The sequence below is a fragment of the Pongo abelii genome, chromosome 6 (genome assembly GCF_028885655.2).
Source record: "Pongo abelii isolate AG06213 chromosome 6, NHGRI_mPonAbe1-v2.0_pri, whole genome shotgun sequence".
In the NCBI taxonomy this organism is placed as follows: domain Eukaryota; kingdom Metazoa; phylum Chordata; class Mammalia; order Primates; family Hominidae; genus Pongo; species Pongo abelii.
In genome coordinates, this window is record NC_071991.2 from 93,358,321 (window position 1) to 93,381,302 (window position 22,982).

Here is a 22,982-nt window from a genome sequence, read left to right on the forward strand (position 1 = left end):
TTCTGTTACAATGGCACCATTTGACATATGATAATAATAACATGCTCTCTGCCAGACACACTGGAAGATTAACTGAAAATTTGTATGAGAAGGTATTTTAGATACATGAAGTGCTTTTAAAGTTGCAATATATGGCAACACAGAAGATCTTAATATTTGAAACAAATTTGGCCTTTAAATTTATTGTACATTCTTTTTTACATAGATAACAGTATCATAAATTCTTAGATGCTGAGGCAGCCATCTAAAGACATGCGATCAATAGTATTAGTGATATCATTTCATTTTAACTTTCATTGATTTTTTTTCCTATAAGAAAAAATGCAATCAAAAGTTCCAATTCTGAACTCTAGAAAGGCATCTTTTCTAATACTGCCTACCAAATGGCCAGTTTCTCTAACTCCTAAATTTTATGGAGGTCAGAATTGAGAAGTTAGAGCTCTAGAGAGAGGCTGTAAGCTTCTGTTACAGGAGATAAGGTTTGATGAAATTTTGGGGACAACCCGCCACTTCTGTCACAGTTGTGGTGTAAACACCATAACTTTTGTATGTATCCGTGGAAAAGTAAATCTGCATCTTCCAAAGAGGATGTAACACTCTGGGTCAAGTTGCCCTCAAATGTTCAGATTGAGTAAACAATTTTTCTATGCAAGATAGAGACAGAAGCTGGACATCCTTTGGTACAATTGCATGAATTTATTATTTTCCAGCTTGATGTTTATATGCATGTAACTCTTTGCTTGCGTAATGTGTGGGTGAAATAGATACACTTAACATTTCTTGAAAAAGGAAGAATTTCTCTAACATTTTTTGTTACCAGTCTATCAGAATTATGACTGTATTTGCTTGTGACCATCATGGCTCTCTAATGACTACCAGATCTAGGAAGGAAGGAAGGAAGGAAGGAAGGAAGGACTAGATAATTAGCTACACTCAGCCACAAGCTTTAGGGAAGGGGACGTGTTTACTCCCTTAGTTCCAAACTCACGAATCAGCACCCCTGGACCCAACCCTGCCACGCATGAGCACTTTAGGCAACCCAAACATCTATGTGAAGAGGATCACCTTTAAATTAACTGCCTTCTCTGGAGGCTATCAAGATGTATGCTGTTCCAAACAAACCTTAAGAATCCACTGGCTCCAAGCCTAGACCTTTGATGCCTAGACCTTGACCAGAGGGATGTATAGCAGTATCTCTTCCTGTGGCCCATTAATTGAATAAATCTCTCTAATATTTGTCCTCTCTTTGGACTTGCATTTTGACACAGAACCTGAACGTTTGCTTTCTAATTGGAGGCAGAAGTATATTGTTTGTTGATTTACTTTATCTCTTTTGGTATGTAGCCTCACTCAAGATATATTTAGGAACAGAGATCTAAAGGCCTGTCCCTAATGTTTGGTAATTTTCCCAACTCTTATTAAATTTCATAATAAATGAAAAATGACTCATCACTTTTCAGAATGTTGAAAATGAACCAAATGTTAGGGATTAAAATGGATTTAAGTGAAGTTTTCTTGTCATTTTTTTTTTAGTCATTATGACACATATATAAGTCTTTTGGCAGAAGCCAGATATTTTGTCTAACAAAACCATAGCCACCTTTAATGAGCTAAAACAAACAAACAAAAAACTCCTTGACTTGCATATATCAACTTTCATATAAACTTTCTTCACTTAATAAACAAAACAAAACAAATAATGACTGAAATTCTTCAGTTGGGTTAAATGGCTTAACTGGCCATGACCTTTCGGTGGATAATCCTATTGCATCTTATTTTTCTAGTTGTTCAGAAGAGCTGGTAGAAAATAGCGGAGCTATGCCAAATGTCAGGAGGCTGGAATCTGTGGAGAGAGAAAGCCTGTAAGACATTCCTGATGGTGAAGTAACTGGAAGAACTTTTAGAAAAGAGGATGTTCTCTTTTTAGTTGCTTGCTGTTTTTAGCACAAATACTTTTTTTTAACCTTAAATTCTAAGCAAAAACTGCCACACAGTTCCTCTTAAAAAGGAGGACTCAGCACACAAATGCTCATCTCCTCTATCTTCAAGTCCCACTTTTTAAAAGATTTAAAGTACAGTCATTCCAAGAAATGTGAAAGAGCTCCAAAAACATAAGTTGGTATGTTGAAGAATTCCTTGAAGGTAGAAAGAAAATGGAAAGGAAAAAGAGCTGAGAAAACCACTGTCCAAGTGGCTACTCAGGAGACCTCAGAGAAGCCCTAACTTGGAATCAAAAAATATAAAAAGCAGTAGTGGGATGTGGTAGTAATGAAAGAATAAATTTCAGAACTGCAGTAGAAACAAAAGGACAATTGGTCTCTTTCTTAATCTTCACTGGGAAGACAAGGTATAGGAAGAACCCCTTCAGGCTAAAGCCAGAGATTAATCCACAAATGAAAGGGTGACCTGCCTGAGGAAGGGCTCCCATGAGAAAACTAGGACCTTCAAAAAGAAGAATAGAAGTGGAGGTGATGCTTCTCTCCCACAATGGGGTATTGCAAAAAAGAAAACAAATAGAACATTACTCATCTATGAGTCAAATCCCCTAAACTATTACCATCAGAGTAAAACTGTCCTTACTTGGATACTGACCCCCTGCCATCCTGTTTTCTCTCATTCGAAGTAGAGAACAAATGGGGAAGCAGAACTGTCTACAAACAGACAAAAAACTGTTGATTACCTATGAGTGGATTAAGAGCCTAACTAGATATTTTAGCAATAACACAGCATGAATGACATATATGAACTGACAGAAACAATAACAAAAATAACAATCAACCTCATAGGAAAAAATTCATTCTTCAAAGAATGTAAGAAAATTCTTACTATTCCTGAGAGATATGTAAGAAGATATTTTCTGTATAGTTAACATACACAAATTTCAATGGGCTGGTTGAGGGTAAAAAAAAGGAACTCGGTTAATGGTCTAAAAAATAAGGACCTAGAATTTTCCCAGATTGCATAGAGTTAAAAAACAAAAGAAAAGTATTTACTTACTTAACATCTACCATACTTCAGGTATGTTCTAGACTCTGGGAATATGAGAGTGAACAAAGTTGACAAAATCCTTCCCTTATGGAGCATGTATTCTAGTAAGAGTCACAAATAAATAAAACATATGGTGAGACAGATGACAATGTGTTATGAAGAAAATTGAAGTAGAGGAGGGTTGTAGTATGTTCCAAGAGAGGGATGGGGTTGGGTTGTAGGGTTCCCTCACTCCCTTCTATTGGGTGATTACAGTCTGAAATTGATGAGTTACTTGGCAATCTAGAATTTTTAATGGTGACTAAAATTCTAATCAGCTGTAGTCCTAACTGAGGCTGTGGGTCAAGGGTAAGGGTACTAAGGAAGGAAAGGGTGTGAATGTACCCAGGAGTGTGGATAACTCTGAGATGTTTTCTTCACTCCTGCCTGTTGTAATGTAGAGGAATGAGCATTTTATGAAATCCACAGCATAAGGAGCTATTTCTATTCCAAAAACAGGTAATAGTATAATGTTGTCTTATGAAAAAATTCACCTTGGATAACAAGGTAAAAATACATTAGATTTTTAATTTATATATAAAAATAAAATCAAAATCTACTATTTGATATTCTAATGGCTACCACAAGAAAAACTAAAAGCAAAAGTTAATACTGATTGATTCCAGAAAGTAAGGCTTGGTGGTAGTGAGGGAGGCTTTTACTTTTTATGCCATACATTTATGCACTATTTTTTTATTTTTAAATTCATGTTATAACTAAAATTAACGCTGGTATAATTTAAAAACTCTAAATCATCAAATGCTTAAACAAGTATATGATATAAAGGGTTAAAGGACTTGATTCTTCATTTTTACATCTTCATCCTTGGTATTCTTCTTGGTGAAATGTCAAGGATTTTTCATTCTAAATAACAATGAGGATTTGAAATATTTTAAGCCTGTGATGCCAAGTTTGGTCAGTTTCTTTGTTCATTCTTTGCTTGTCACAGCCATGTACGCTTTAACTGGTCCTAATGTTTGCATGAAGCCAATAGAAAAAATAAAGTACTTAGATTCTATGCATATGGTTTTTGGAAAACAAAGTTTATTGGGTTTTTTGCAATTCTCTGATAATCTATATGGTATTGTTCATACTATTTAAAGTGAGAATATCCTAATTCTAACAAAATGAATTTACCTTTATTTAAAGTAGTTTTCTAATTAAATTAAAGAAATATAATTCAATCATTTAAAAACATGTATTATTTATGTTTACAAACACTGTATTTGTTTAGCTCTCATCTTTGATGTGATCCAATTTGCACTGTTTTCTTATGATTTGGATATTCTCTGGATTTATGTGTTGATATACACCTAGGCATATACATTATATGTAATATTAATATTATTATACATACATAAGTTTAATCATTAGAACCAAAGCCTTTTTTTTTTTTTTTTTTTAACCTTCAGCTTTTAAATGACTAGATGTTTCAGGTATCTTTCTGGAGAGCCAGCTTTCATAATGTCTAGTAAGCCTGTTGTTATATATTGTTAGCTTGGTAGGAACAGATGTTCTGCTGTGAAGGCAGATACCCACCATTAAGATCATTTATTGGGTCTGGGTGCGGTGGCTCATGCTTGTAATCCCAGCATTTTGGGAGGCCGAGGCGGGTGGATCATCTGAGGTCAGGAATTCGAGATCAGCCTGGCCAACATGGTGAAACCCTGTCTCTGCTAAAAATACAAAAAATTAGCAGGGTGTGGTGGTGGGCGCCTGTAATCCCAGCTACTCTGGAGTCTGAGTGAGGCAGGGGAATCACTTGAATCCAAGAGGCGGAGGTTGCAGTGAGCCTAGGTCGTGCCACTGCACTCCACCCTGGGCGACAAGAGTGAAACTCTGTCTCAAAAAAAAAAAAAAAAAAAAAGTATTTATTGGATCAGTAAGTGAATATAGTAAAGGGTTAACTTGCTCATTGTTTATATTCCTTGAGAAAGCACACATATCTAACAGTTTCCCCTATTTCACATCTTTAATTTATAACTAAACTAAATTCTCTTGGTATCTTAATCTTAGTTTAGATAAATATAAGCTCCATTTAGAAATAATTCAAATATATTATTACGTTGAAGATAAAGAGGTAAATAATCTGTTAGAAGTTTATACTGGTTATCCTTAAAGTAATAATACTATGAAGTGCATCAGTAAAGTGTCAAACAATATGGGTTCTGGTCCTAGCTCTGCCTGTCACACATGTCCACTCTTAGTGACATGACTATGAATTCACTGAAAAGTATATCTTGTTACCTTTGATAAGGAAGCAACATTTTCACTACAAACAATGTTTCTTGTCTTTATCTTACTTCAATAAGAAAGGAGTTTGGTCTCTTGTCACAGGGAAGAGAGATTGTAGTTTGCACACCATGCATTTCAAACTGTGCACGAGGCACTTTAAATGCATTTCGTCATTTTATGCTCTTTTAATGAGGTAGTATCCACATTTTAAAGATGAGTAAAGAGATTAAGAAAATCAGAGTTCATATTATAAAGTATTTTGAAATCTGCTATGCCTCTTGATAAATTAATCATAAGATGGTGCTTTGGAAAACTGGAAAATATGAGATTTTAAAGGTGGGCAACATGGGTATGAATCCTACCTAGATCAGCTACTTATTTGTTGTGTGATTTGGTCGGGTGACTTTATTTTTTTTTCAAGTGTTTAGTTTCATTATTTGTAATGTGAGAGTATTCGTAAGCTAAAAATCACATTTGGCAATATAAGTGGAAGGGCTCTGAAATTAAAATTGTAGGTAAACATTCATTGTTATTACTATTATAAAAATCTTTATAACATTCTGATAGGCAGATAGGGATAGCACCATCATTATTGACTCCATTGGTAGATAAGAAAACTGGGGTTAAGAATTTAAATGACTTTTGCACAGTCACAGAATTACTTGGCAATGGATCCCATACAAGAAGTGAGATTTGCTGACCCAAAATTTAGCACCTTTTTATAGGAGATCACATTGTCCTTAATTGGATTACTTGATTCACCATACCATTTTCTAAATTTCTAGGTTATGGCAAGTGTATGTATGTGTGTACATTTACATATCCTTAAAGTTAAAAAGAAATTAACATTCTTGGCAGGGATATTTTCAGAATACTTAGTTTAAAAAAATCGAGGTTTGAGAGTACTTGTTTTTGCCTTCATACATACTTCTGTCCAAACCAGAGACTTAGATTGATTCATACTTCTTTGTTCTCTAAGAAAGCTGTGAACTCCTACTCCAAGCAGGCCACTCTGTTCAAAATTGAGGCTAGATACGATGAAGGTCATAACTTTAACGGGCCACTGTCAGAAACAGAATTCAGAGTCTAAAAAGAGAGCCAAATGCTTAGCAATTTAAGATGGAATCTTGTTTGTAAAAGACAATATGAAAAAGTACATATAGATGAGATCAGTTCTCACTTCAATATCAAGTAGTAAAGTACCTTTCTTATTCTTTCTTTCTCTCTAATAAAAAAATCACTTGCAATACAATTTATAGAAATATGACACTTCTACTCTTTGTTCAGCAAAGTAAGCATTACCAGTTGAATACTTAAAACAACTCTTATGAACAGACTTCTACTTATGCAACGTAATTTAAAGAAATCAAGTAGCAGGCTTTACTATGTGAACATGTGATTAGGGTTCTGTAATTGTATTTTTGGGGAAAATTTTTAATGTGTAGATCTTTTTAAATTTATTTAAAGTTTTTAACTTATTGACAGGATAGTTAATCTGTCCTGTAAATGGGTTAAGGAAATAGAAGGAAATAAATGACAATGAAAAATGTAGATAAGATTTGTAAAACATTTTTGAAAATAATGTAATGCAGATTAATCAGATTAATCATGATTTTAAAATCAGATTTTTCTTAAATATACTGTTAAATGGTTATACATATATATATGTAAAATTTTAATAATTGACAGTTGTAAGGAGCATCTATTCACAGAGAGCTAAAATAGGCTAAAGGTTCCTTATGAACATTCTTTTTATAGAGGCCTTAATATATTTAAGGATTTCATATATTTTTATCTTTTTTTTGAGATGGAGTTTCACTCTTATTGTCCAGGCTGGAGTGCAATGGTATGATCTCAGCTCACTGCAGCCTCCGCCTCCTGGGTTTAAGCAATTCTCCTGCCTCAGCCTCCTGAATAGCTGGGATTACAGGCATGCGCCACCTCACCTGGCTAATTTTGTATTTTTAGTAGAGACAGGGTTTCACCATGTTGGTCAGGCTGGTCTTGAACTCCTGACCCCTGGTGATCTGCCCCGCTTAGCCTCCCAAAGTATGCAGATTACAGGCATGAGCCTCTGCACCCGGCAATTTCATGTATTTTTAAAAATATGTTGATTTCCTTCTCAAGTCAACATGCAAGTAATTGGCTTAATTCTAGTGAGCATCTGATTTAAAGATATGCTGCTTTCAGCATATAGAATGAGTTCGTATTTAGACCTTTGATTCTTTTCACTAATATAATCTTTTGTTATTTCTAAATGAAATAATAAGAGGACAATGCAATAAACTATTCAAATACTTCCACAAACACTGTCTAATTGGAACCTTGGATCACAGGCTGCAATATTTTGTGGTAGATCTAGGTGTGTGTTTATCAACTGAGGTGTAAAAGTTTGAATTCACCACGAGAGGCAGTTTAGAAGTGTTAATGCATAATGCATGTAAGTTCAATTTACTGATTTGAGATCCTCCTCTCTTTGTGTAATTGTGATACAGTATGGATACACTTTCATGTCTGTGTACTGTAATTATTTTATAAATTGTGCTTTGGTGAAAGTGTCAGGTTTTTTTTTTTTGGGCAGTCCTGACAAACATATTAAAATATGCTTTTATCACTTGATCCTATTTGTAATGATTTAGAAATGTTATTGCTAGCATTCAGTTAGCATTATTATGGTGAAAAGAGTGCGTATTTAGTTTATGTTTTACAAGGTTTGTTTATGGCTACTGAATTACATAGCAGAAATTATAATCCATGCAATTTCAGAGAGGAGATGTCCATTCAATTTCTGGATGTATTATTTTAAAGAAAATTGTATTATTAAGTTGCTGAGTATGCCATCACAGTTCTGAGGAATGCTAGTGTCTAGTTTTTAACCAAAATAAATTATGCATGAATATGTATAGCTAAAGATGTCAACTACAGTGAGTCATCTGAATCCAAACTGCTGTTGGGGAGTAACTGCCTCTGTGAGGGAGCTCATATGGCTTGAGTAGTCCTTGAGTAGCACAAAACATAATCTGTTATCAAACTTTATCTCAATTTCATCTTCCTAATACTGATTTTTAAAACCTTTAGTCTGGTTGTATTATATATTTTTGGTATTCAAAGTAATAGAAGATCTTCAATAAATATTTTAAAATAATATGATGAGAAATAGGAGAAAAGCATTTTGCATAGTTTACCATTAAATAATATCTAAAAATTACTTGCTACCCAACACAGAGGTAAAAGTAAGCTTAAGTGTTTGCTCTTTTTTTTTTTTTTTTTTTGAGGTGGAGTCTTGCTATGTCTCTCAGGCTGGATTGCAGTGGCGTGGTCTCAACTCACTGCAACCTCTGTCTCCCCAGTTCAAGCGATTCTGCTGCCTCAGCCTTCCGAGTAGCTGGGATTACAGGCACATGCCAGCATGCTGGGCTAATTTTTGTATTTTTAGTAGAGACGGGGTTTCACCATGTTGGCCAGGCTGGTTTTGGACTCCTGACCTCAGGTGATCCACCCGCCTTGGCCTCCCAAAGTGCTGGGATTACAGATGTGAGCCACCGTGCCTGGCCGTGTTTGCACTTTTTAAAAGTTTATATGAGGAGACAAGAGGAAACAATTTGAAAATACTGTAAATCACTACATATTTGAATTTAAATGCTGTGGTTCAGGGTATAATGGTACTGTAATAGTTGAAAAACAGCAGACGTTCATTGAAGATGGAATAATACATGACAAAGGAGGAAATTCAATGTGCATTATAAAAGATGGATAGCATTTACATAAACATGAGAGGAGCCCAAAGTTGACTGGGAATCACAACTCAGGTAAGAGAGAATGAGAATACTGCTTTGATGGAGTAAATAGTCCATTTAGATGTTATGGTTTGCAGAAAAGTTTAGTTGTGATGAGTTTAAAAGTAAGAGCCCAACAGGTTTTATTGTACAAAGATAGGAAAATAGCATGATCGAAGAAAATTTATTTAACAGCTGATGTGAACAGTACAAAAAGGAGCAAATATAAATTCGTAACATTGTGTTTGTTCTTTTGATGTTTCATTATTCCAAGTACTATGGCTATGTAATTGAGCAGAGATCATATTATGAATATTACATTGATGTGTTTAAATTTTCCAGTTAGAGTTGCATAGAAGAGAGGATGTTGGTCATTATGCTTTCTGGAATTGTGTGTGTGTCGGGGGGAGGGGCGGGGGCTTCCATTCTGTTTTGAATCTTAATAAATTAATAATAATTCGGAGCAGGAATATGCTTTAGTTTTGAAACCCCCAAATTTTATCAATTCACTTCATTGCTTAGATGTATCAAATTGATTATTTTGAGTCATTGTTGAAGATACACTCTTAAAAATCAGAATATAATTGTTTGGTAATCAATAGCTTTGATACTTTATTTTGAAAATGGCACCATTAATTGATACTCTTTATGTGAAGTTCACAATTAAACCTTCAAGTCGTACTTCTTGAAAAGTCTAAATAGGGTGCTTATGATTATCTATCAACGGCTTTAGCCAATGAACTTGTATTACTATATTTGACACCTCTCATACATAACAAAGGCTTAACAAAATAAAACCGCAAGGATTGAATTAAGCAGACAGCAGTGTTGGAATTATATGCTGATCCACATTAGAATACACAGTCACCTCAGAATGAGCAGAAATCCTGTCTGATCATCTTCTTACCTCCTTTTATATAGCACATTAAATCAGAAGACTAAAGGAACAAATACTTTTATGCCTTTCTTTTGTTCCTTTCCATAGAGATAATTGAGTTTAAGTAGCTCATTAAACAGTTGTATCTTCACACCTTGAATTTCATTTATGCAGCTTCTGTAAGTAAGGCTATAGATAGGGAAAGCAAAGATGGCTATTTTTCCTTATTTGTCATATAAAATCTGGAATTTAGGAAAAGTTCAGGCTTGACAGATCTATCTAAGACAGTTGGATTCTTCCCTTTTAATGTTTGCACATGGAAGTAAGAGTTGTTTCAGGACACACTGATATGGTTGTAGGCTCTCCTGGTAGAGTTTATTCCATTTCTCCCACCATTTGTCAAATGGATGTGGATTGTAGTATAATGTTGGAGAAGCAGTGCCACTTTTGACAGGGCATTTGGGAAGTTCTTTAGGAAACCTTTGTGGAAGCCATCTTCTGTGAATCAGGCATGGCTGCAGAGATTGTCTGCCTTACTTCTCCATCTTCTGTGAATCAGGCATGGGGAGGAAGTGATAAGGACTAAAATCATCTAAGATTTTCATTTATGGCTGTAACAGATGAAAACCCAATCATGCAGAATGAAGGGACCAAGTGTATTACAGGTACTATGTGTAACTGGCAGCAAGTGTCTGAGGCAGGTATGTCTCTACTCAGTATTGGAGATAAAGGTTTAATTTTGGAAGTGAAACAAGACAGTGATTATCTCCAGGCAGGAAAAATATTTATGGCTAGCAGATGTTGTAATTATGAGAGACTCTTCAATTTGAATCAAAATAAGAATAGATTTTCAGTGGCCTAAGGTACAAAGTAGGGTTCTACGGAGAATGGCATGTATCTTGAGAATGCTGTACAGATTGGCTAAACAGTGGGAGATTCACAGTAAACACAGAGCGCAGTTAAATATTTTAAATTAATTTGTTTAATTCAATCTAGTTCAAAAAATGTTTGTGAACATAACTGATGTTTAAGTGTCATTTATACGCTGGAGATTAATAGAAAGACTACCATGAATAAATCTTTACAGTTTGTTGTTTTGAGTCTTTGGGGAGATACAGGCTTGGAAATAGCAGAATTACATAAATACTAGCATAAGAACACCAACAGAATCATATACTTTAAATTTCTTGTAAAAATTTTTACTTTATTTCATGGATAAAGGCATTGAGGCATTGAGGTTTGAAGGGGAGTGGTTGTATTAAACAGGTTACTTTTGGTGAAAATGTGAAGTGTTTGAGAAATAATAATGGCCAAATGAGAGACAGTGGCTTTGGAAATGTGAGAGAACCTTTCACAAGCAATCCAGACCCACTTCAGAATACATCGGAATGTGGTAAAAATATTATGAGATTTTGAACTTGGGTAACTGAGAAAGCAGAGGAAGTATTACTATTCATTGCTCACCCTAAGTGCACTGTGAAAGACCTGACTGACAGCAAAGATGGTTTGTGATGTTAATGCTGGGGCTGGTTATGGACTTTTTCATTTGGTCAATGTGTAGGAAAGATTTTTTTCTTTTTTCTTTTTGTCAGTTGCATCAGGGGCTTGCAAAAGCTGCTGTTTTCAGTACAAGACTGTTAAGTGCTGAAATACAAATCATTTCTACCTTCAACAGATTTGGCCAGTATAATTAAATAAAAAGGAGGTGCTTTCTAAAAAATCCTAAGAGGATAAAAGCTTTTATATAGTGCTAGCCATAGATAATGATTTCAGCCTGTATTCTAGCAGTGAGGGGGAATGTTGATGAATCAAATATCTTTTCTGTGTTGTTTATCAAAGTTAAAATAAATGTGGTCATTTAAAGGACAAAAGATGAGGCGTTGTAGTCTGTTCAAGCAAAGGGTATATTAGGAGAAAAGCAGAATTCTCTCCCTGTGAAGGGACAGTGACTCCTATTTTCCACCTCCTTTTTACTAACTCTCCTAACTATCTGCTTAAGTAGAGATATATCCATGTACATTTATAAACCACAGTGAATCATTTGATTTTGGAATAATGATAGTATAAAATGTGTCCCAGTGTTGATATACATCATACATTAAATATGTCTGGTAGTGTTCTAATTTTACAGTTGTCCAAAGATAATGTTAGGGCATACTGGCTATGTATGAAGCGCCAATGTTCAGATTGCAAAGAAACTTAGAATTTTACTAATGAAACCAAATACATCCCAAGAAATTTTTTAGAGGGAAAAAAAGAGAAACTAGTAGCAAAGTAAAGAATCACCACAATATCATCAGTTTTTTTTTATATGTAGAATATTTATTCAGTTCTTTTTTCAAGTACATCTTGTCTTCATTCATTGTACTTTATTTTTTGTGAAGGTTTAAATTTATTTCTTCTATGTGTTTAGTGATATTTAAAATTTTTATTTAATCAAGTTTATCAGAAAGTTCTGTCAGAAAATATGACGAGGCTTTAATTCTGCCATCTATTTTGTCTGCTGACTATTATCTAAAGATAATTGTTTTCTCTTTTTAAAACAATTTGAATTGGGATTTTATATCATAATTTTTTAATCTCTGTTTTTATTATACTTTAAGTTCTGGGATACATGTGCAGAACTTGCAGGTGTGTTACATAGGTATACACGTGCCATGGTGGTTAGCTGCACCTACCAACCTGTCATCTACATTAGGTATTTCTCCTAATGCTATCACCCCCTGTCTCCCCACCCCCCGAGAGGCCCCAGTGTGTGATGTTCTCCTCCCTGTGTCCATGTGTTCTCATTGTTCAACTCCCACTTATGATATCTACCATAACCTTGAAATTGTCTTATGCATTCACTTGTTTGGTTGTTATATAGCCTCCATCAGGACAGGGATATTTGCTGCTGCTTCTTTTTTTTTTCTTTTTGAGACAGTCTTGTTCTGTCACCCACGCTGGAGTGCTTCTCGGCTCAATGCAACCTCCACCTCCCAGGTTTAAGCGATTCTCCTGCTTCAGCCTCCCGAATGGCTGGGACTGCAGGCATGCACCACCACACCTGGCTAATTTTTGTATTTTTAATAGAGACAATGTTTCACCATGTTGGACAGGCTGGTCTCGAACTCCTGACCTCAGGAGATCCACCCATGTTGGCCTTCCAAAGTACTGGGATTACAGGCCTGAGCCACAGCGCCTGGCCTGATTTTTGCTTCTTTTATTCAGTGGTATTTGCCTTGTAGAAGGTGCTCAATAAATATTTGAATAAAAGAATAGGTATTGTTTATTTTGAAACTACTTTGGTTATGACACTTGTTAAAAAGAATAAAAGCAATTAATGGTAATGGAAATTACTAATCCTGGAAATTTATAATTTAAACTAGTTAATGTGGATACAGATCTTGCATGTAATAGGTATTTTATAGAAAAAAGTCAGTGACTATACATGTAAGAATTATGCCTTTAATTCTATTTTTCTTCTTTAGTCTGGCTGCATGATTATGAGGTGATCATGTGAGGCTATGGAAGAAAATTAATGAGAAAAACACATAGTAGAACAGCAGAGTTGACATTGATAAGAGGGGATATGAGTGAGTGGGTAGATGCATATTTATAGACATATTTCCTTCCATTAAGGAAAATGGAGTGAAAATTTTCTTACATTTTTGCCTGCCTTTTGTCATGGTACTTGCAGAAGTAGCAATTGTTTGTTTTAGGACTTCAAATATTTATATGTATAAAGAGTTATTTATTTTGTGAAATGCTTCAAACATATAGAAAGGTTAAGACAATATAGCGAGTACAGAGGTGTATAATACCCATATTGGAAACAGATATAATGAATATCCATGGCCGTGCGTGGTGGCTCATGCCTGTGTAATCCCAGCACTTTGGGAGGCCGAGGCAGGCAGATCACGAGGTCAGGAGATTGAGACCATCCTGGCTAACACGGTGAAAACCTGTCTCTACTAAAAAATACCAAAAATCAGCCGGGCGTGGTGGTGGGTGCCTGTAGTCCCAGCTACCTGGGAGGCTGAGGCAGGAGAATGGCGTGAACTTGGGAGGCGGAGCTTGCAGTGAGCCGAGATCGCACCACTGCACTCCAGCCTGGGCGACACAGCGAGAATCCATCTCTAAATAAATAAATAAATAAATAAATGATTGAATATCCATGTACCAACCACCCATATTTAACAATATCATAATTTTACTTTGTGATTCAGTTTTTAAAACAGAAGTATAACATTTCAGTTCAAACTGAAAATCTCATTTAACCTCCAAACATAAGTTTACTTTCCATGAGAGTGCAAAATAAGCCTTGTGATACTCGTACATGAGTTTAAATAATTTCAAAGAAGTTTTAAAATGTTTAGGAATGATTAATTCAATTTGTTTTTCAAAAAGAAATTGTTTGAAAATAGAAAATGTACTGTTTGCCAGCTGAACACTTTGCAATTTTGTACTGTGGGAAATTTGTCTGGTGCCTGTGCTCCTTATATTTATATATATTTTTTCATTGTGCAGCATTCTGTACAAAGAATTTCAGTGCCAAATTATTTACATTGGTTATGTTGGGTGGAGAACGTTGGATCATGGCATAATTATATATTCTAAATTACTTTGGTAATATTTAAAATAATCTATTATAAGGAAACATTATTTTAGAATAATAAAAATGGTAAATGTTAAACATAGGTACTTTTAAATTATCTTCTAAAATATGGTATCAAACACAACATCTTTTCACAATAGATGCAATGCAAAAAAGTATTTGCATATTGTGTATATATATGTATATCTTATATATATACAAATCTCTCTCATTCACATGCATACATGTACATGTATATATCACCAGTCAAATATGTACGTTACTTACTCATATTGCTTTTTCAAGTATCTTCATAAAATTTCTAAGGAAACCATGTTTTCTCTGTTAAATCATGCTATTTGTGATCATTTGAGGAAGTGCTATTATTTTTTATTTACTTTGTTAATAGAGAATATCCTATTTCTAACTCAGCATTGTTAACAATTTGTATTTTAAAATATTTGAATGTCACCTGGGAGGGGGAGTAATGCTTTGCTAATTTTAAAAATTAGCAATGTGTTCATAATTTGGCAATCCTACTCTGGGCTGTATATCTTAAAATTGATTATGAGCCATCGATAGAGAAAATAACTCTCATAACTGATTTATGGTATCTAACGTGTTTTATTCCCAGAAACAGAAAACCATTTATAATCTAAGAAAAAACAAGTTTTATGAAAGCTTATTAAAAAAAAACATAAAATTGCTTTTTCTTAAATTATACATGGTTTCCTATTTCTGGGAATAATAAAAATTTAAGTAAATCAAAGGCAAAGAATAACATAATTACCATTAGAAGAAACACAAAGCTATATTTTGATTTTTACTTTATATATTCCTTAAAATATAGGGTACTTTAGTCCCTGAGGAGATTATATATATATATATATATATATATATAATTTTTTTTTTTTTTGAGACAGTCTCACTCTGTCACCCAGGCTGGAGTGCAATGGCGTGATCATGGCTCACTGCAACCTCAGCCTCCTGGGTTCAAGCGATTTTTTTGCCTCAGCCTCCTGAGTAGCTGGGATTACAGGTGTACACCACCATGCCCAGCAAATTTTTGTATTTTTAGTGGAGATGGGGTTTCACCATGTTGGTCAGGCTCGTCTCAAACTCCTGACCTCATGATCCGCTCACCTCAGCCTCCCAATGTGCTGGGATTACAGGCATGAGCCACCACGCCTAGCCCATTAATTATATTTTAATATGATTAAAATATTATATTTTAATATCAATTTATTAAAATAATTTTCTCTATATTTTCTGCTTTGAATGATGAGAGACATAGTTTCAAGTGGCAGTATGCATGTTTTGAAAACATTTTTGTGTTTTTACAGTATTGTCTTGGTGACCATTGTTTTATATTATTTGTAGGTAAAAGAGTGGCTCTGTTTGAACTGTCAAATGAAAAGAGCTCTAGGCGGGGATCTGGCTCCAGTTCCGTCATCACCCCAGCCCAAACCGAAGACTGCACCTGTTACCGCTACATCAGCAGTGAGCAAATCATCCCCACAGCCACAGCAGACTTCCCCAAAGAAGGATGCTGCACCAAAACAGGATCTCTCCAAGGCACCTGAGCCTAAAAAGCCACCGCCACTAGTGAAACAACCAACCCTTCATGGCTCCGCTTCAGCCAAGGCCAAGCAGCCCCCTGAGGCAGATTCTTCGTCCAAGCCAGCCCCTCCCAAAGAACCTTCTGTCCCATCTGAGCACGACAAGGCCCCTGTTGCTGATGATAAACCAAAGCAGCCCAAGATGGTAAAGCCAACCACCGACCTTGTATCTTCATCATCAGCAACAACGAAACCTGATATTCCAAGCTCCAAAGTACAGTCACAAGCTGAAGAGAAAACAACCCCTCCTCTAAAAACAGACTCTGCCAAACCCTCACAGAGTTTTCCACCGACAGGGGAAAAAGTCACCCCATTTGATTCTAAAGCCATACCTCGACCTGCATCAGATTCAAAAATTATTTCACATCCTGGTCCCAGTTCAGAGAGCAAAGGTCAGAAACAAGTTGACCCCGTACAAAAGAAGGAAGAACCCAAGAAAGCACAAACCAAAATGAGTCCTAAACCAGATGCCAAGCCAGTGCCAAAAGGATCACCAACACCCCCTGGCCCACGACCTACCGCTGGCCAAACTGTCCCCACACCTCAACAGTCCCCAAAGCCTCAGGAGCAGTCAAGACGTTTCAGTCTGAATCTGGGAAGTATTACTGATGCCCCCAAATCACAGCCTACAACTCCTCAAGAGACCGTGACTGGGAAACTCTTTGGGTTTGGAGCATCAATCTTCAGCCAGGCATCAAATTTAATTTCCACTGCAGGCCAACCTGGACCTCATTCACAAAGTGGACCAGGGGCCCCAATGAAACAAGCCCCTGCCCCTTCACAGCCACCTATTTCGCAAGGGACACCCAAATCCACAGGTCAAGCACCACCAGCACCTGCGAAAAGTATATCTGTGAAAAAGGAAACAAAAGCCCCAGCAGCTGAAAAATTAGAGCCCAAAGCTGAACAAGCTCCAACAGTAAAAAGAACAGAAACAGAAAAAAAGCTACCACCTATTAAGGATAGCAAATCTTTAACAGCTGAGCCTCAAAAGGCTGTCCTTCCCACAAAACTGGAGAAATCTCCCAAACCAGAATCAACCTGTCCTGTCTGCAAAACTGAACTCAATATAGGTTCTAAGGATCCTCCTAACTTCAATACTTGCACTGAATGCAAGAATCAAGTGTGTAATCTGTGTGGATTTAACCCTACACCGCATTTGACTGAGGTAAGTTATATATATATATTACATATAGAGGTGAGTCTATGGGTTTATTTTGAAATGTTTGGGTGGCCAAATATCTGAGCAAAAAATACATTTGCAGTGAAGAAAATAAACTGATAATCTTAGAAGTTTCAATTACTTATTACCAGCTTAGTTCTTACTAAGAGTTCATGTTATTTGTACTTTCCTGGGTTAATGTTCCACAAGTAAGAAGATGAAATAAGCTAAGTTAAATGAACATCCTAATTACTAAATTAATATAACAATGAGCCAATCATTCATGAAATAAAGAAAAAAATAATAACTTTTGAGGACTATTTGGTTTTCACATGTTAACTCCAGATAAAATGTTCTAATATTTTATTCCCATCTCTAATCCTTCCAGTCTCTGTAATACATTAATAAAAGAAGTTTGTTTGGTTGAATATGCATAAACACCATAAAATCTACTATGTTAAGAACAGTTAAAAACTGTTAAGAACTTTGTGTAAGTTAAAAATTTTGCCTAGTAGAAAATAGTGTTTCAAATATATTATATCTAGGCTTTTTATAATTCTGTTTGAAATATTATTTGGCATCCATATGATATGGCACTTTACTAGGAGCTGTGGAAAGAAAGATATATGGATTTCTATAACTAACATGAAGGGTTTTTTTAATGGGATGATAAGAATACTTTTTCTGCAATGTAAATGACTAAAAAGCAGAAGACGAATTTCTAATATAGTTATAAAAATGAATTTATTAACATTAATAGCATGTTAGGGCTATTAGAATATTTAAATCATGGGAGACTAGAAGGTTAAACAATTACTGCTGTCTTAAATAAGTAACAACAATGTTTTAATAAACAGTCTGGGAATTAATCTGAATAATTGTTCCAAGCTTTCATACAAACCAAAAATACTTAAGAATAATTTCACGCCAATGTCCTTGATTTTGTTATTCGTTATGATGAAAAAATTGAATAGATTTTAGCATTTATATAAAATAAGCTTTAGAGTTTGTTTTTGATGGTGTTCTTGAGTTAAATATTTTTTTAAAAAATAAACCTTAGAAAAATTTCATTTTACTTTAAAGAGACATTTGTTTGCTTTGATCTAATTAACTATATGAAAATGTTGTTGCTACAAGTTTAAGCAGATTTTTTTTCCTCTTTAGCTGTGATGAATAATTTTAACTAAGAGTCATCTTAAAGGGACATGAATTTTGGTTTCTCTTAGCACTTCATGAGTGGTAACAACTGTCATTATTAGTTACAGTGTTTTGGATTCAATGTAAAAGCAAAATCAAAAACAAACCTTAAAAAAACACTTTTAGAAGAGCAGTTTTTGGTTGTCAATTCATGAGAGAAAATTTTTCCCCAATACAATTGTATTTATTTTATATATTAAACAAAATTGTACCTTGTAATGAGGATCTTTATAGTATCAACACAATCAAGTTATGAAGCAAACTGCATTTCTAAAAACAAAACTATACTTTTTGCATTTAAAGTATATTTTTACACACTTAAAATGGGTGTGTAGTGTGAGTTGAGCACTATAACTTAAAATTTTACATATATGTGTATGGATATGCATACATACATATGTATGTGTGCATCTGAATTATAGTAATTATTATAATTCTGTCAATATTTGGAAGTCTAATGAGAGTTCCTTGGGTAGAAAGACAATACACCTTTCAGGGAAATCTTTGATTTTCTGTGTGTTGGCAAATTATATTTTGAAAGTGGTAATTTGGAAAAGAGATTTCTTGAATGAAGCAGAGAATTACAAAGGACATGTGTGGAATTTCAGTACTTTGAATAGTTTGAAAATCTAAATTGTCTCAAGTATTTGGACAGGTTAGATGAGGTCATACTTCAAATGTGAGTGATCGTATTAGATAATCAGTCATTGTTCAAATTGTTTTGCTCTGTGGCAGTTTCTTTGAATTTGGAAGATTAGGTTTCAGAAGGGAAGAAGATCTAACAAAAGCAACTAGTATTCCTGGCTCACCTTGACTATGCTAATGTACATGAAGTTTTCAGTTAGTATAAGATCTTGGTGACCTCTGGTTTCTAGGTAAAGTTCACTTGGCATCAGGGGAATGAATAAAGGTTAGCTGAGTTATTACATGTTCAGGTAGTCTCTGTCATTACTCCATAGGACTTTGGAAAAATGGCAAAAGGAGTTAGTTGAAAAGAATGGCATGTATTTGCATATGTGTTTGTATATGCATATATATACCTTTGTACACATATACATATATACACATATATACATATACCCTTATGTATAGAAGTACATATATCCAGCAAACTGTAAATACTATTAACAGGTGTAATTCATGGTACAATGTCAGTGTTCCTACTAATAAATCTTTCTTCATTTCTCTCAGTTAGGAGTTAGGAAAGCATCTCCTCCTAGATCTTTGTTGTGTGTCTATGTTTTCCTTATTCTGCTTGTAATATATTTCTTGTGACCTAATATTTTCTGCTTGGCTGGTTAGTACTGTACTTCCATGCCAGTCTCAGAGAGGACATTCTGAAAATACTCAGATTTTATGCCTGAAGTCCAAATAAATGGTATTTCCTCAAGAAAAGATTCAATAATTTCATTTATTTTCTTATGAACTATGTCCAACTCTCTAATACAAGCTTCTGCTTCTCCTATACTGGTTGCTGTGAGACAGGACATTTTTCCTGCTGGTGCCACCCTGGCCCCCTCTCCCTTTGGCTATTCTGTTTCTCTGGTTGTGAGAAGAGCTCGTCATATTTTGTCATTGGTTGGGAAGCTGTAGATGGTTTCCCTCTTTCTCCCTCATTAATCAAACACACCTGTCGCTAAGGTTGTTTCCTGTCTCATACATAACACCTCCCACTGCACCTGAGGAGTGCCAACGGCTGCCTGCAGGCCCTGGGGTGCAGCCAGACCTCAACCTAAGCCTTACTGTTTAACTGCTTGATGCCCAGTTTGTATAAATGGCACTATAATCCCTTAACCTCTGACAGCAAGAGACAATTCTTCTAGGCTTTAATTTCTGCCAAGTCAGAAAATACCTTGTATTGGAAAGAGTTTTAAAAATGGCAGTTGAGCTTTCTTAAAAAGCTAGTCTTACAGAATTTCGAAGCATGCTGAGAAAAACGGCTTAAGTTGGCAATCAGTTTACCTAGTGAATTTTTTGTCATTCTGGTAATCAAATTCAAAATGAGTCAGAATTACTCATAATGGATATTTATTTTAATGTTGTTAGCACCCTTTTCTAAGCTAACTTTTTTACTATGAAAATAATATTTAAAAGTAAATATGTTTCCTCATGTTTCAAGAAGTCCTGGAGTCATAATTTTGCTTCCTTAGCAAGATGATTGTGCATGGCCTAAATAATGTAGGAATTGCTGGGAGATATTTGTCACTATGCAACAAATGAGTCTTTTAAGATAAGACCCAGTGATGTAACTGAGATTTTTTGAGATCTTTACTCTGCCTGGGTGGCTTCCACATTTTCCATTAAATACTCAAAAATGGCCTAGTGGAGATATCCTGCATTTTTTAGTTTGCAAACACGTCTTCCTTTTACTTTAATGTATTTACTTTAAATACATTAAAAAGCATATATATTCAGTACTCAAAAGCATTTACATACACACACACAAAAGAAATTAAAGGCTAAAAGAATTATCAATAAGAAGAAATCAGTAAGGATAAAAGAATTCTACCATTAATTAGTTTCAAAAGAATTACATAATGGAGACGTCAGCACAGTGGCTCATGCCTGTAATGCCAGCAGTTTGGGAGGCCGAAGTGGGCAGATCACTTGAGGTCAGGAATTTGAGACCAGCTTGGCCAACATGGTAAAATCCTGTCTCTACTAGAAATATGAGAAAGCCGGCATGGTGGTTCGTGGCTGTAGTCCTAGCTACTCAGGAAGCTGAGGAAGGAGAATTGTTTAAACCTGGGAGACAGAGGTTGCAGTGAACTAAGTTTGCCCCACTGAACTCCAGCCTGGACAACACAGAGAGACTTCGTCTCAAATAATAATAATAATAATAATAACAACAACAACAACAACAACAAAAACAACATAATGGAGATCTACATTAATTAAAAATTTCTGGCACCCATGGCAAAGAATACACCTGATAGCAATTTTAAAGTCAATATAAAAAAGTTTATAAGCTGGCCAGTAAAAAAAAAAATTAGGAAATTAATTTGTCATTAATTTTTAAGATAAATTTGATGTGCTTTTTATTGAACAATATTTAGTTAAAATATTCAATGATTAATTCAAAATAAAGCTGTATTTTTGTTTAAATAAATTTAAACCAAAAGTAATTTTCTTCTTAGTTCCCATTTATCTATGCATTTTTACATAGTTAATGTTCTACTCTGTACGGTAGTTCTGTATCTCGGTAAACATATAACATTTCTCCATATAATTAAACATCCAAAGTAATATTTTAAATAATTATTACCTAATTCTATGGATGTATGTTTTTGTTATACACATTTTTCTCATATTCAGGATTTACGCTGTTGTCATTTTTAATGAACTTTCTGGACAAAAATGTTAGTATTTTTAACTATTTCCCAAGGAAAACTTGTACTAGAGTTGCTACATCAGGGGATAAGGACCTTGGAATAACAAATTCTCTTTGGAAGTGTGATAGCAGTCAACATTGCCACCACTAATATATGTGATTTCTTTCTCACTATCGCCTCTCCAAACTTGAATAATACCTAAAATAATATTTAATTTGGAAGTCTAAAAGTGCTGTAATATTGTTCCTTTGCCTTATATTTTTGATTGCCATGTGTTTTTATTTTAGATATTAAACATAGATGATTTTAATTATGACCCAGAAAAAAAAACTGTGTGACGTTTGAAAGGTAAATTGATTTTAACCAATCATACTGCTTAAAAAAATTATAATAGGGCAGCTATTTTGACTTGGCCTATGTGAGGCCATTGTGCTAAGCACTTTTCTCACCTCAACCCTGTGGGATAGGTTTTATTGTATTTTAGAGATTAGGAGAATGAGTATCTGAGAGGCGTAGCTATCAAGCCACAAAGGTATAGTTCAGAGGCTAAGCCAGTGGTCTCTTTACTATATTGTTTAGAAAACCTAAGGCACTAGGTAATAATGCCACTTGTTCAGTGCTCTCTTAAAGTTGCATCAGTTGGTAATTGCTAGGATTTTAATACCAAAAAATTTGTAAATATAAGCATAAAATCCAGGTAACATTTGGGACCCTTGGAATAATGATGGCTGTGTTACATGGTTGAATTTAGAAGAATGGAGCAGATTCAGAGGTTCAGAGAAGCGTGGAGGCTGGAATCATTATGCAAGTGTTTTTTCCAGCTAAGTCTACCAACTGGCCATCATTCCTAGGTGAAAGTATATGGCTCAATGTTCAAATGATTTTTCTGCCTTTCTAGTGAGTATGAGTGTATAAAACATAGTTGTTCCAGTTGCAAGAAATACTGTTATATTCTTTCTAATGCATGCAAAGACTTTACTCCATGAAAATGATAAATGTCTCAGTGTTTCATTGGTCGTGGTGGTCAAGTCTTTGCTTCTATCTTTTTTGTATACTCTTTTTTTTTGTTACATTCCCAGAAATGGAATTATTGGGCCATAGGTTATGCACATTCTAACTTTGTTTTCCACAGTGGTTGTATCAATTAATATTCTAACGAAGTTTGCGTGTATGCTACTGTT

The 22,982-nt window shown here is 34.9% G+C and overlaps 1 protein-coding gene across 5 annotated transcripts in view; it reads left to right on the forward strand.

Moving 5' to 3' along the window:
* Positions 1 to 22,982, forward strand: part of PCLO (piccolo presynaptic cytomatrix protein) — a 416,642-nt gene that overhangs the window by 11,351 nt on the left and 382,309 nt on the right. For all 5 annotated transcript variants that reach the window (XM_024249810.2, XM_054559581.1, XM_054559582.1 and 2 more), the window contains exon 3: positions 15,872 to 17,278. In XM_024249810.2, the coding sequence (XP_024105578.2) occupies positions 15,872 to 17,278 (1,407 nt within the window). The remainder of the gene's footprint in view (positions 1 to 15,871; positions 17,279 to 22,982) is intronic.